This window comes from Solanum dulcamara, chromosome 12, assembly GCF_947179165.1.
Source record: "Solanum dulcamara chromosome 12, daSolDulc1.2, whole genome shotgun sequence".
Classification (NCBI taxonomy): Eukaryota; Viridiplantae; Streptophyta; class Magnoliopsida; order Solanales; family Solanaceae; genus Solanum; species Solanum dulcamara.
The window spans coordinates 62,545,503-62,561,075 of NC_077248.1; the positions used below are offsets into that span (position 1 = coordinate 62,545,503).

General features: G+C 31.6%; 1 protein-coding gene across 1 annotated transcript; it reads right to left on the reverse strand.

The window, feature by feature from the left end:
* Positions 1–6,409: 6,409 nt before the first annotated feature.
* LOC129877416 (uncharacterized) lies at positions 6,410–10,921 on the reverse strand. The gene is made up of 5 exons (XM_055952913.1): positions 10,178–10,921; positions 9,627–9,684; positions 9,267–9,350; positions 8,980–9,115; positions 6,410–6,977 (listed from the first exon to the last, which is right to left on the reverse strand). The coding sequence occupies exons 1-5, from the start codon at positions 10,776–10,778 to the stop codon at positions 6,699–6,701; spliced, it is 1,158 nt and encodes a 385-aa protein (XP_055808888.1). The 5' UTR covers positions 10,779–10,921; the 3' UTR covers positions 6,410–6,698.
* Positions 10,922–15,573: the final 4,652 nt, after the last annotated feature.

Consider the following 15,573-nt stretch of genomic DNA (forward strand, 5'->3'; position numbering starts at 1 on the left):
TTAAAAATTAAATTATTTATGGATTAAGCATAAGTATTATTATGTTTGCTAATATGCTTTTGATATGCATAATTCACTAGATCTAATACCGTATTTGCTTTACAATTTAGAAGCTTACAAATATACGTACTTCCTTTGTCCAATAATAATTTTCTACTATTGAATTGACATAGAGATTAAGAAGCAATAAGTAATAGGTATAATTTTACCAAATCATCCTTATTAAGTATTCCTTCCATTCCATATTAAGTTAATTTTTGAGGAATTTTTTATTGTTCAAAATAATTGAATTGTTCAAAGTTCAAGATAGATGTTTGAAATTCCATATTTTCCCTTTCATTTATTGAAGTTTTATATTTTCTAGGAGATAAATCACAATACTTGCAAAGTTATATTTATGATTTTACAAAGGGCAATAGTGGAAAGTATGGTTCAAATTATGTCCTTGAAAGTTTTTTTTAATGCGTATGCGCATTGCCTCACAAATTCACTTAATATGGAATAGAGGAAGTACAAGTCATCTAAACATTAAAAAATGAATAGCAGTAGTAGTGTTTAATTGTCTACTATTGAATTGACACAAGAATAATAATTGTCTACTATTGAATTGACACAGAGATTAAGAAGCAATAAGTGATAGGTGTAATTTTATCAAATCACCCTTATTAAGTACAATTCATCTAAATATTAAAAAAAATACTAATAGTATTTAATAATAAGGGTAAAATAATGAATAGTAATAGTATTTAATAATAAGGGTAAAATAGACACATTATGATAAATGATTCATTGATTTTATAAACTAAACAAGTATTATTGGACATCCCAAATTATATAGTAGATAAATAAAAACGGACGAAGAGAGTATAAATTATGCAAAAATTTATGCAAAATAGAAGATAAAACAACATAATTATACACAAATAATTAAATTTTATATAATTAGTTACTACATAAAATAATATATATTTTTTCATACTTATATTTATAGTAATTATACACGTATAACTCTAACCCACTAATAAACAACCCTAAAGTTATTTTTAATCTTGAATTTGACAACTTGTAGGGAATATCAAATGGCAAGTGTGGACAATACTACTTTCATGGAAAGAAGACTGATTTTGTTGTTTTTCATGTTTCTTTTGCTTGTTTCTATGCACAAGGTTATTTCACATTACAATAAAACGTTTTAAAAAATAATAATTAGTTTAAAAATATTTATCCACTATTGATTTTGCACGATTTTTCAAAAACTATAAATAAAAGAGTAATTTTACCATATCAATACAATATCTTGAAAAATGTAATAGGAAAATGATTACTAATTAACGATAAGGATAAATTAGGAACTAAGTAAAATTATCTTTTGATTTCATAAATTGGACAACTATTGTTGGACATCTATTTTTAATATAGTGAACAAATAAAGATGGACATAGGAAGTAATAATTGTGAACTATTTTCACAAGTCCGAAGTCAAAAGGCCAACTTTTTTGTGTAAAAATTCCAAAAAAGGTAATGATTTTAGGATCATACCAAAAGGTAGAGATAGCAATTAAGGCTGGATGGAGTGGGGGCGGGTCGGGTTGAGGCTTAGCCCGCAAAAATTTCAATACATCCCACCCCACCCCGCCTTGCATATATATATATATATATATTTATTTTTTCAATCCGCTCTGCTTCGCCTTGCAAAGACCTGCCCCTCCCCACCCCCACAAAAGTTTAAAATTTTATTTTTTTATTTTGTTATTTTGCTAAATTCACAAGTTAAATATAATAATAATAATTATTTTTTCTTTTCGTAAATCCCATCTGATAGAGAATAAATGCTAATTCGAAATTCAAACTTTAGGAAGAATGACACAGTAACATACTAAAAGAGAAGGTAAACAGTATACTTATGTTAAGCTTATTTGATGAATTTTTGTTAGTGATAGAGCATATTGTTAATCTTATCATTTTTCATTGAAAACAAAAAAAATATGAATTGATAACTTGACAATTCGAATATGAATTATCCAAACAAAGTATGATTAAATTTTTTTCATTCAACAACTACCCAGTATTAAATTAGAATCAAGTTTAGTTGTTGCTTGACTAAATTGCAGAACTAATTTTCAAACATAAAACAGAGGACTAAATCTTTTCAGTTTTCACAAAAAGTATAAGATTTTCTTTGTTTTTTGGTAACTGGGGCAATTTTATTGAAATGGGAAACTACTACATAGTAGTACTAGAACAAAATTAACGTAGGAGGAGAATTGGAAACTTAAACTTAGTAATATATATACTAAGCAATTGATTGTGAAACCCGCGATTTGTCCCGCCCCGTACAAGATTTTCAAAATATTGCTTCAATCCGCCTCTCTCCCGCCTCCTCCCCGCAAAAGGACAAACCTGCCCCACCCCGCATGCAGTGGCGGATCCAGAATTTTAAATAAGGAGTTCAAAATTTAAATAAGTAGACACACGAGCTAGTCGAAGGGGGTTCGACATCTACTTTATATACATAAAAACTTATTTTAACCATGCATAAATAGTATAATTTTTCGTCGAAGGGGGTTCGGATGAACCCCCTCGGCATAAGGTGGGTCCGCCACTGCCCGCATGATATAAAACCCGCCCTGCCCCACACCCCGTACCGCACCATTGTCATTCCTACCAAAAGGGCAAAAACGCATGGCATCATGCGACTTGCCCTTTTTCATTTAATGTATGTTAGTACAATGATCTAGTCTGATAAACATCATAAGTCTTCAAACAATAGTAAAGACTGTAAATAAAAGTTAAAAATAATGGCGGTACGAATTTCAAGACCCTCACCACTAATCTAAATAATAAAATATCTCCAGAAGAAGAAGATCAACTGCTACATGGGATACCCTGACTAGGATCTGCATAAAAAGGGACATAGAAGTAGGGGTAAGTACAATCAACATGTACTCAGTAGGTTTAACCGACTGAGTATAAAAAATTAATCAAAAGTCATGAAATAAACTAAGGAACGTTTCTACCTACACACAAAAAGGTCTTATTCCGGCTACGCTGTCGCCAATTTATATAGAACGACGGGACAAAAGTAAACACATAAACAAAGTTAAGTATCACAGTTAGATATATAGGTCAAGTATCACAGGTATCAATGCGATGCAATGCAATATGATGATGCAATGATGTAATGTTACGGTGGAATTAAGGCTGTCGTACGACATATCGTATACACCTGCTGAGCTGTGCTACCAAGCAAGACTCATAGGGATCTCGCAGACCATATACCTCGTCACAATCCCAATGTATCAACTACCTCACCACCCAACTTGTGGCCAAGGACTCATGATACTAATATCTCTTTCACTCGCCACCTACTCGTAGTCAAGGGATCACAATGTATCCACTACCCTGCCGCAAAACTGCTTCGGTCAGGGACTCAAGATACGAGGGTTTAAAGGTTTCACATTTTTTTTCTCAAAAAGAATTTTCACACATCTCAACTTTCCAATGATCAATGATAATATGAATGAGGATGATTGCATTCACATCACATAAGGCATGAAGGTAATTTACAACTCAATATGTAATATAAGGTTCAAAGTTGTCAAAATTTAACATAAGCATGATATTCACCCTCAATTGACAGTAATGGGAAGGAAATACATCAAGTGAGTGTTCACCCCTTGCTCAACAATATACCACTACTCAGGCATGTTCAAAACCCTCAACTCAACCCCTCAAACGGGCATTACCAGTTAAATAACCTCTACTATTCTCTACTCAATTAAGTCATGGATTACACAGTCTCAATCATAGATAAAATATCACATAAGGCCTCCACACGGGCTTCAAAGCGCATATAAACCCCCACACGGGCATCACAATATCAATTATCAGTCTCAAATTATACTACGACCCTATCCCAAAGTCTACAACATAGAATTTGACTAATCACTCTAACTCTGTCCCAAGAAGGATAGCCAAACCTACCTCGATAGTAGAAACCGCACTCGAACATCTCCACCAGATGATCAACTCTCGAATTCAATGCCCGGAATAACAACCCACTATAAAGAATAAAATATACGCGTCATAAAGAGTCCAATGACACCCATATTGATAGGTTTTGAAACAGGAGATAAAATAGTCCAAAAATTATTTAATTTTGAAAAGGATCAAATCGGAACGCACCCTCGTGATCACGAAGCCTACGAAACCTGTACATCACAATCGCATGACCCCTCATCGCGATCGAGATGAAGAGAGAGTACAATACCAGAAACCATAACACAACAGATTGCTAAGTCTAAAAACGCTCTTGATTGGACCCTTGAAAATTATTTGGGGTCCGATAAAAATAAATCGGATATGCTACTAGACTGAATTCGACATTTTGGACTCAATGAAATCGTCAGATTTTCAAAAAGAAATTGTTTTGACCAAAATATCCTCCCGGACCCCCTATATGCCTAAAACTCAACTTTTTGCCTAAAAAAACTCAAAACTGCAATTAAGGTCTCGGGGCTCTAAGTCAATGCTCAATTAAACCAAATTCGACGTTTCGAACGCAACAAAACTGACAGAAATCTTATCCGACACTTGGATTTTAAAATGTTGAAAGAAATCAAACCAACTCATTTAACTTTTCAACTCAAGGCCTTAAATTCCCATATCAACCTCAAATCAGTTTTCGACGATTCTCTTACACCAAACTGATGGAACTGACGAAATTTTATTTCGAGATCCGCAGCTCTATTTGGTACCGAAAACCACTTTTTCATCTCTTAACTCTATAGAACTCAAGAATAGGCTCATTTCACTATCTATCAAGACTTTAACACATTCAACCACATGAACTAAACAAATAATACTCGGGGGCACTAATGATAAGGGTAAAATGATAATTTCGCGTAAGTTTTCGAAAATGACCCTTAAGGTCATTACAACACAATTCTAAGGTAGGCAATAGTATATAGTTTATACGTACAAAAAAATTGATTTTTGAGATTAAAATTTCCTAATTCACTATTTCAGTAATTTCATTTTAAAAAAAATACTCATAGTTGGGCAGTAGTCTCATGGCTATTTTGGAAATTAAATTAAAAAATAACAAAAGTTAAATGTTGAAAATAAATGTAAAAAATCAACAAAAGCTAAAGGTGAAAAGTAATATAGTTGGTGAGATTTGAACCTTGAATATAAGGTGCAATTAGAGGGCCTTTACCATGGAGATACATTTTTTTTATTGCTTGTAGGGTTTAAAATTAATATATGTACGTAAATACAGAAAATCTATACTATATATACAGTGTTATTTTTTGCCAAGAATGTTCAGATGAATCCCCTCCTGCCCCCTAGATCCTCCCCTGGGATCAGAGGTCCACAAGGCACAAACTCTAAGGATAAGTCGCATGGCCCCAACGACTTACCCTTAAAGTTCGACTAGCGGACGTTAAATGAAAAAGGGCAAGTCTCATTGAGCCATGCGTTTTTGCCCTTTTGGTATGATCCCAAAATTATTTACCTTTTTGAAATTTTTACAAATAAAAGCTGTCATTTTAGCTTCGGACTCCTATTATTAGTGACAATAAAGAAATTAATACAAAGTAGAGAGCATCTAAGATTACAACTACCTTTTAGAAAGGATGCTATAATCATCTAGGTCTCAAGCAGAAAATAACCAAAACAAAGTATGCTATACTACCGCAACCAGTTCAAAGGTTTAAATGAACAAAATTTCATTAACTGTAATGCAACAATAATATTCATGAAATTTACCATCAAAGAATGTGGTGTAGTCGATTAGGCTGCTCCTTTCTTAACCAGAGGTCTTGAATTTGAGCCTTGGGTAGGAAAAAAATCTTTGGTAGAGAGTGCTACCCTCCGAATGGGACCTCACCCAACGCGAATTCAGAATAATCGAACTCCAATGCAGATATCGAACACCAAGAGAAAAAAAATATATACATGAAATTTTACTAGCGTCGACGCCACATATTACCCATAATTTGTGTATTCACATTATCATCATATTCAAATGATATCATAATCTTACACTGATGCACTAAACATCAGATCACGTAACGTTATACTCGCCCCAGTCACTTTCTGAAATATTCAGTATTTGTAAATATTGAACTTCAATATGTGCAATCAATATTTATAAAATATAATTTTTTTATCTCAATTTATGTGATACTATATGATTAGATAAGATAAATAAGAAAAAGATTTTTTTTTGAAATTTGCAGTCTAAAATAAATTTTGAATATTTTGTGGCTATAAGTAATCTCAATAAAAGTAAAATGAGAATTTTAAAATTTACTTTTAAATAGAAAACTGACATTTTTTTCCCTGAAAAGACTTAAAAGGAAAGAAAGCCACATAAATTAAACCAGAAAAAGTGTAAAACCTGTTTAGGAACAAATTATTTTCATTCATAATTTTTTGTCAACTGAAATTCATATCCAAACATAACTAAATCATACACCCAATATCTTTTTTTTTTCCAACTACAACCAAATATTGTACAAATAAAACACCTACTTCTTCACACACCTCTAAACTAATCACCAAAACAAATAACTAAAAGGGTATAAGAATTACAATCTCAACAACTTATATTTGTTTACTAGTTAATATAGTCAATGTCTCATAAAACTAAACAACAATATATTAATTCTTGATGTTAGTAGGTGTAATTTTCACATAGCAATTGGTTCTTGAGTTGCTAGAATAGCACATTGGGCATGTCTTGGACAAGTGATAATATGGTCATTGGTAAGCCCAACTGCCTGCATGAAAGAGTGTATAATAGTTGGGCCAACATATCTAAAGCCTTTTTTCACCATATCTTTGCTCATTGTTTCTGATTTTGATGTCTTTACTGGGATTTTGTTGAAGGCCTTGTATTGTGTTGTAATGGGCTTGTTGCTCACAAATCCCCATAGGTACTTGTGGAATGACCCAAATTGTTTCTTGATCTGTAAATTCAACAATCAAATGAAACCATTAGTAATCAAAGAATTGGGTCGCAAAGTTAGCTAATGAAAATATGATTTATCTGAGTCGCGAAACTTGTGCTAGGAATTCACTTTGGAAAATAGCATCAAATAATCTTTAACATGTCTGATCTTGAATTTTTTACCCTCGCTTGCCTCAGGGAAAAACTTTAAGGTGAAGAGTAAAAAATGTTGTCGATTAGGTAAAGTTTGTTAAACTTGAAATTTTGCCGGTGGAGTAAGTGAGGCCTAAAGCTCAAGACTACTTGTTTCCAAGGTCATTCTTGTAACTCACTCTATCTTACTCATCCAAATTCATCCCATATAAGTTGTGCTTATTTGATTGAAGTATATATATTTACATTACTGACGATTGAACTCCAGATTTTGGGTTAAAGGTTAGGAAATTCCAACCACTCCACATTTATTGGTGGTCAAGTAAGACAATAGACCTAAGAAATTTTAGTAGCTCAGATGATTGTTTACCAAATTTTTAACTTTATTGGTAATCACCAACCTTAACACCAAATTTTACATCAAATTTAGTGTAAATCAACTCCAACCCACTGGATCAAATTTTACACAAAAAAATAATCTTTTTTCTCTCTCTTCATTATTATATTATTATTTTTCACTTCATTTATTATTTCTTATTTCATTTATATTTTTTTATTTCATAAAACAAAATTCTTTCTAAAAAACATTCACTATATATAATTTTCATACTATTTCAAATTATAGACGTTTAATATAAAATTATTTTATATCATAATTTTTTAAATAATATAAATTGCTAGCAAATATTACATATTATACATAATAATAGATAACACAAATAAAAGTGAAATCATTAACGAAATATAATTAAATAAACATTATACAATTGAAAATTTTATTTTAAGACCTACATGAATATTCAACTTTCAAGATCACTATAGTGCTCCCATAAATGTTCTATTAATGCATTACGTAGTTCAAAATATGTTTCTTTGTCCTTAATTTTTTATGTCAAGCAAGTTTATTGCTAGTTTGTTGAATGTTTATTATTTTCGATAATTTTAAAGTACATTGTATTATTTATCCACCAATTTATATTTTTGCATATTTAATTTTTGTCAAGGTTAATTGTACTTATATCCAATTCAAATTTATAGTAGAACTAACATTGATTTAATTTCAAAAAAATTCAACTAAAGGAAAATAATATATAAAAAATTAAAATTTTAATCTAAAATTAAAATTATAAAAATATTACGTAAAACTAATAAAATATTTTAATTAAAACATACCAATTTATATAATATTTAATTAAAAATATTGTATAATAAAATAATAATAAAGAACAATTGGTGTGATGAATAGTGTAACATCAAATTTGGTGCTACACTATTCACACACCAAATTTGGCATGAATTAGAGCAACTTTGCACTAAATTTTACACCAAATATAGCATTTGGTGTAAAATTTGGCATGGCTTGGTGATGACCTCACACACCAAATTTGGAATGGATCGTAGTAACTTTGCACCAAATTTTATATCAAATATAGTATTTGGCGTAAAATTTGACATGACTTGGTGATCACCTCACACATCAAATTTGGTGCAAAATTTGGGAGGATAGGAGCAACTTTGCATCAAATTTGCACCCCTCTCCCTGCCCCCCACTTTCTCTTTCCTACCCCCAATTATTAGTGTTATTTTTTTAAAAAAAGTAAGCCTGTAGACTTTAATTTTATTAATTGGTTACTAAAATTCCAACAGTTGGCTAAGTCAAGGCCAGATGTGTTATTCTGATTCCATGTGGCCCACCATGTGGTTATGTTAGTACTAATTAATAAAGTGGTGTTGGCTACAATGCAATGATTGACTAAATAAATGTCAAAAAGTTAGTACAAAAAAAGTATTTGGAAGCAATGGAAATGACAGTTTAAAAGTTAATTAGAGATTAATGTTATGCTAATATTTTACTAATAATTATTTACCTCTAAAATTCTATTAGAGTTGTCAACAACCCCTCTGACTTGGCTCAACTCAATTCCATATTCAATACTTGTTGAATTTATCTTTTTTTCATTGTATTTTGCAACAATTTCTGGATCAAATCCTGAAAATGCATCCCTGGAAGAAAGAACAAAGCAAGTTAGATCTAAAACTTTATGAAACGCTGATGGATGTGTGTCGGATCCTTAAAAAAATAATGCATTTTTAAGGATCTGATATAAGTGTGGCATCATTTATCGAAAGTCTGGCAAGAAAAGCAAATGCTCACCTGAAATCGTGCCTTTTCTTTAACACTGAAGTCCAGTCTGATCCAACTTGAGCCACAGTTAATACCAACAACTCAAATAGCAGACTGCATATGATTCAATAAGAAAATTAGTGCCCAAATGCTTCTAATAAAAAAAAAGTAAACAGGTGGACAAAGGTGGCTCCGCTACTAACTGACGATGTAGAAGAGTTTCTATGCCATTAATATAATTTAACATGTTATAACAGATCAGTTAATTATAATTACTTTTCAAATAACATAATTATCTAAATATCTTTTATATCGTCATTGTATAGAACTTAAACTCGACACGATATGTGAAATATACATGAAAATGGAAAGAAAAAGAGAATTGCTTACTCATCATCATGGACAGGAACTCCCCATTCTTCATCATGGTATGTAATGTAGACAGGGTCTAGAAAAACAGAACAAAAACAGAATAGTTAGTTTCAGTCATCCCACATGAGGTGTTCATCCTAATTGAATTCAAATGAGATAATGGTCAAAAATACCTATTTCCTCCATCTCAATTTAAAATTTAAGAAAACAAGACAGACTTTTCAAACTTGTTGTCTAAGACAAGGTTATATTGATTTTTGTGTGGCTATATTCATCTCAATTGAGGTGAAATGACATTTCAAAGTTAAATTGTTATAAAATATAAAAATATTTCATTTTCTAATGTATTCACATAAATTAGGACGGAAGAAGAACTATCATTTTTTGCAGGTTTTATACCTCAATTATTAGGTATTTTCTTTTCCTATCTCAACTATCACTACATGGGTATTAGGTTGATCAACTTTGAGATATGTTTTAATATATAAATGACAGATGTTCAAATAGACAAAAGAGAACAACTTATTATAATTGTGATAAAACTCAAGAAGTTAAGTTTTTGTAATTACCAGAATTAGGTGTGATAAAGCTGCATCTTTTCCCTTCTTTAGAACATGAATCAACAGCAGCAGCAGTGACTAATTTGGCATCATTGAACTTAGCAGAATTAGTTCTTCCATAATGTGCAATTCTCTGTTTCCTCTGCACTTGCATATTGGCAACTTGTTCCTTTCTTGCTGCTGCTATGCTTCCAGCAACTTCAAGAATCATAAAAGAAGAGTCTTTTTTACAAGAATTTTTTATCAAGATTGTGTTTTTAGAATCATTTTTCATTTTCTTGATAGATGGTTGTCTAGGTGACTTGATTTTAGGTGAAATAGGAGGAGTTGTTAGTGTTGAATTTTTCACTTTTGGGATTTTGGGTGTCACAATTTTCTCATTACTTATATTCAAGACATTAGAATCATTCACTTTCTTGATAGATTGTTGTCTAGGGGACTTGATTTTGGGAGAGATAGGAGGAGGTGAAATCTTGAAATTTGATGTATTTTTTTTGTGGGAATTGTTGTATGGTTGAAGAACAGGACGTCCATTGATATGAGAGAGTGATTGTGGAGAAATATCAACAACAACAACTCCTCCTTGTTTCTTGAACTTGTAAGAACACATTGTTTTGTTTTGTTTTGTTTTTTTTGGTCAAAAGGGGTTTTGTTAGTTTTTTGTTTTCTTGGATAATGGAAGAGGAAAAGACTTTTGAGGCTAATGTACAAATGAAGATGATTAATGTACTCAAATGTGCTTAAGGGAGGAGAGAAGCTAAGGGAAATGTGAAGGATTTTATAGAGAATATGTAAGGGGTTGGAGCCTTTTTTTGAGGGGTTAGGGATATGGGGTGGGGTGGGGTGGAGGTGGGGGTGGGGTGTGGATGTGGGGTTGGTGGGGGTGTTAAGGAACATGTATGAGGGAAGTTGTTAAGTTGATTGGAATGAACATGGAGGAGTTGGGGTATGCCATCTTGTGAGGGGGCACTTTTCTCTTTTTGTTTAACATAACCACGAGGATGATAGTGACACAAACCTTCCTCGAATCTGCATTTGCATGGTTTACAATATTTAAAAATGATAGTGTAAAAATATATATTATATTACTAGTGTAATTTTATTAGTTAGAGTAGATTATTAGGAGTATTTTGTATTTTCATCTTTACGGTTGATACAAATGGTTATATTATTTATTTTGTCATTCAGTATTCCGTATTTGTAGCAAATACTAGTTAAATGTACGTGTTTTGCATTCGCGTATCACATTAATAAATATTTTCTTCTAGATTAAGTGAAAATATTTTACACGTGTAAAGAATTTACGTGTAGGGCGTGAGGACGAATTTAGTCTAACACTCTGAGTAGCCTTACATATATGGAAGAATAAGGTTCTGAAAGAATCTTGAAGAAGATGCTCAAAATCCTAGCTTTTCTCCTCTTGAATATTGCTCTAAGACTTGAAAGTCATTATGAGGGTAAATTGATGGAATAATACTGACAAACCCTTAAGTAGGTATAAAACCGCCAGAGTTTAGGCTTGAAAGGGTATGGAAAAGATAGAAATAACCCTTATTAAAAACTAGGGGGGGGGGGGTCTACAACCATCTACGGTCTATAGAAACTTCTACGGGCCGTAGAAGTCAGTCGTGGATGTGTTAACTGAATTTCCTAAGTTTCTGAAGTTGGGATTTACGGATCATTCTACGGTCTGTAGACACTTATACGGTTTGTCCTGTACATCTGTAGAAATCACTCAAAAGTGGAGTTTTAGGAGTTTGATCTACGTCCATTCTACGGTCTGTAGATTTTTCCACGAGCCGTAGAAAGTTCCATATAAATAAGATTAAAGTTTTCCAAGTGTCAGGACTTGGTGTACGAGTCGCTTCTATGATCTGTAGAAATCTTTACGACCCATAAACTCATTCGTAGAATTTACTGTTTCTGAACCTTGTTTCACGAACCACTTCTATGATCTGTAGATCAGAACTTTTGTAGATTTTGGACTCCTTTTCAGGGCTTTTCTGATTTGGTCAGAGTTAGAATTTTTGGAATGTTACAGTTGATCCCTTCCACTTGACGATTCCCGAGTATCAAATTTCAATACGATTATCAAATACCGAATGAAAAATTAAAAAAAATCCTAAAGTAATGTGATATTAATTGGATTAAGGGGGTGGGGATGGGGAATGGGGAGTATGAAAGTGGTGGCAATGCCAGCAATTCAGGGACCCTCCTTTTTTCTCTGCCTTTACTGCTTCATTGGTAGCCAGCTCTGTCTCTTTTTGGTTCCAAATACCCAAGCTGGGGTGAGGTTTAGTTTTTTGGGGCCAGAAAATGACCAATCAATTCTTTTTCCCTTTAGAGCTGGCTTCATGTTGATTCCCCTTTATTTCCTTTCCTTTATCTTTAATATTCCTCTCTACAAAGAGTATCTTTCTAAGGAAAAAATATCAATTCTTGATTAATTATAATTTATGAGATTAGTTGTAATTCAGTTGATGGAAAGTAGCCAACTGCCTGTATACAAAAATGTTAGGGCTTTAGTTCTTACTTTAACATTTTAATTCAAGATTCAGTGTTCTAACAATTTTTTTGTGTGACCTATACATAGAGTTTTAATTAAGTTTATGAATTTTGATAATTATAATTATTTTTATTTATTTGATTTAGGTTTTGTCTCATCCGTAACTTCAATGATAGTTATACAATCGATATATAAAACTTAACTCTTACTAGTATCAAGTAACAGGTCCATTTTGCAATAAACAAGCAAGGTCTAAAGTATAACCTTTTTCAAGTTTCATCCATTTTAGGGCAAGAATCTTATTCTACTCATCTAGTGGCCATAGGCAAGTTCCTATCACTAGCCATGACATTTAAGACAATGGATTTATGTGTGTATTATTGAGACCTATCACAATCTAAGATTACTATACAATTTTGTGATACAAAGTAACAATAATTGGCATATGGAGTACAAGGTAACAGCAAAGAATAATTAATGTGTGTATATATATATATATAAAACAATAATAGAAAAGTTGCAATTGAGCTCAGTGACGTCGACATAATTTTTCTTAAAATAGCATTGAAATACACATAACAAAAGCTTAATGCACAAAAGTACTGTTCTTTAATTTAATATTATCTATTATCACAACTCAGCTTGTATCATTTTCAGGTGGTATTTACATTCTAAAAGTGTGTCTCTCTCTATATATATATATTCAGTGTAATTCTACAAAATAGAGTCTGAAAAGAGTGAGCGTATGCAGATCATACCCCTATCGCAGAGATAGAGAGATTATTTCTGATAAACCCTCGTCTCAAGAAAAAATAGTTCAAAGCAATCCAGCGAATGAAGAAACAGAAGTATAAGAAACAATAACTAATAACAAAAAACAGTCAATAGTAACAAAATAAAAACTAATATAATAATCAAGATACAAGAAATCAATACATACTAATAGAATTCTAGAAAATATTTTCAGTGACCAATCTATTTTTTGGTGCCTTGTTCCAATCACTTGTTATTTTCACTTCTCCAAGAGTATAATCTAAACCTTATATTGTAAGCAATATATGTGACAAGTGTGAAATCTTGGACTTCAAGCAGTACTATTCAAGTTCAAATATAACTATTTTCTTCGGTAAAAAAATTCATGTGTTGGAAAGCTTACGCTACTTATTTTTCATTTGGTGCCAATATCCATTTTGGGGTTCCATTAATCCTGATTCAAGTTGAAATGAGTGGGATAAAACGCTCTTCACCAAAGATAACTTTATACTCAAGACTCGAATTCGAGATCTCTGATTAAGGATGAAAGAGTACTTACCATTTCATCTGCTATAACTACTCAAGTTCAACTTTGAAATGATGATCAGCCAATCAATTAATTACTACATCTCAATCTTAATTAAGTATGAATTCTTGTCAAACAAATTGAACATTAGAGTTGGTGTCGGAGTTAGAGGGATGAAAGGGAGTTTATCTTAATTTATTTCATTAAAAAATGAAACTGTATATATAGGATCAAACCGTTATTTTACACGTTTAGATCCGTCACATATATAATAGAATTGTAATTTTTTGTGTTTTTGCAAAGTAAAGGCAACAACTTAGTGAATGCCAATTCACTCACCTAATTAATTAATACTTTAGTGTACTAGTTTTAATGGATGGTAATGATATCACATTTAAGTTACTTTGGATTTCAATAGAAAAGAGAAAGACAAGCCATGTGCAGCTGCATCAAATAATGAGACGCAATACTTGGCAAAAACACATGATTGACATCTATCTTATCAATTCGTACCTCCACAATTATTTTATCATAATTTTCTTTCAATGTTCGATATTTATATTTAAATTTGACTAAATTTGAATTCACACATTGTAAGGTTCGATTAAATTTGAATTTATACATTACAAGATCTATTTTTGAGGGATAGTGCTTCTAACATAATTTTGTCCATTTCCAAATATTCAAATCCGAAATTTCTAATTAAAAATGGAGAAATCTCAACCATCCACCACGACTCAAATTGATTTCCCCATAAAATTTTTGTAATCAGACATTAATTAACTATTTGTATACCTTCCTCGCAAACTCCTTTTTTATATAAAAAAAATTGTAGTTAATTTATTTATTTTTCCCTGAAAGAATCAAGAAAAAGGACATGAGGAATTTTCATGCTTAGAATCGGTGAGACCTAATTAAAATGTTTACATTGAATTTCTTTGATCCAATAAATTATTAAGTCAACATTTTAGTTTCTATTAGATGAATCACTCTTATCATTTCTGTGTTGCGAAAAATAAAAAAATTAGAAGTTATGAGGAAAAAAAATAATAACTGAAATTTCTTGACTAAAAAGAAGTAATTCGATCATATAATAATAATATATGCAGTGTAATATGATCTATTTGGATCCACTGCTTTTTGCACATGTGTTGGCTCTATTTGTGGAATTTTAAAAAAATCTTTTTGTCTTATTTTCTCTCCTTATATACAAAAAGAATAGCTTATACGATTATGTACCAATTATTATAATTATTGTGTACGTACAATTTGAAGTGGGAATAAACTTTTTGTAATTTTATGAAATACACATGCTACACGGCTAAATAACATCATAACTCATAATGTATGTGTGCGCTAATTCCTTTTCTTGTTTTCCTCTCTGTTTCCCTCTTCTTCTTTTTTCTTCCTCCAATATAAGATTCCTATATTTTTGACAATATTTCAAAAATATATAACAATTAGAAAATATACAATAATTTTAGGAGTGACGATGGAGTGGGGTAGGGCAGGATGGGCACAAAGCAAGGCAAATGCTAAACGGGACGGGATTGGGCAGGACAAGAGAAATTCTATAGATGGTGTGAATAAAATTTACAAATTCATGTGAATCTGTAACTT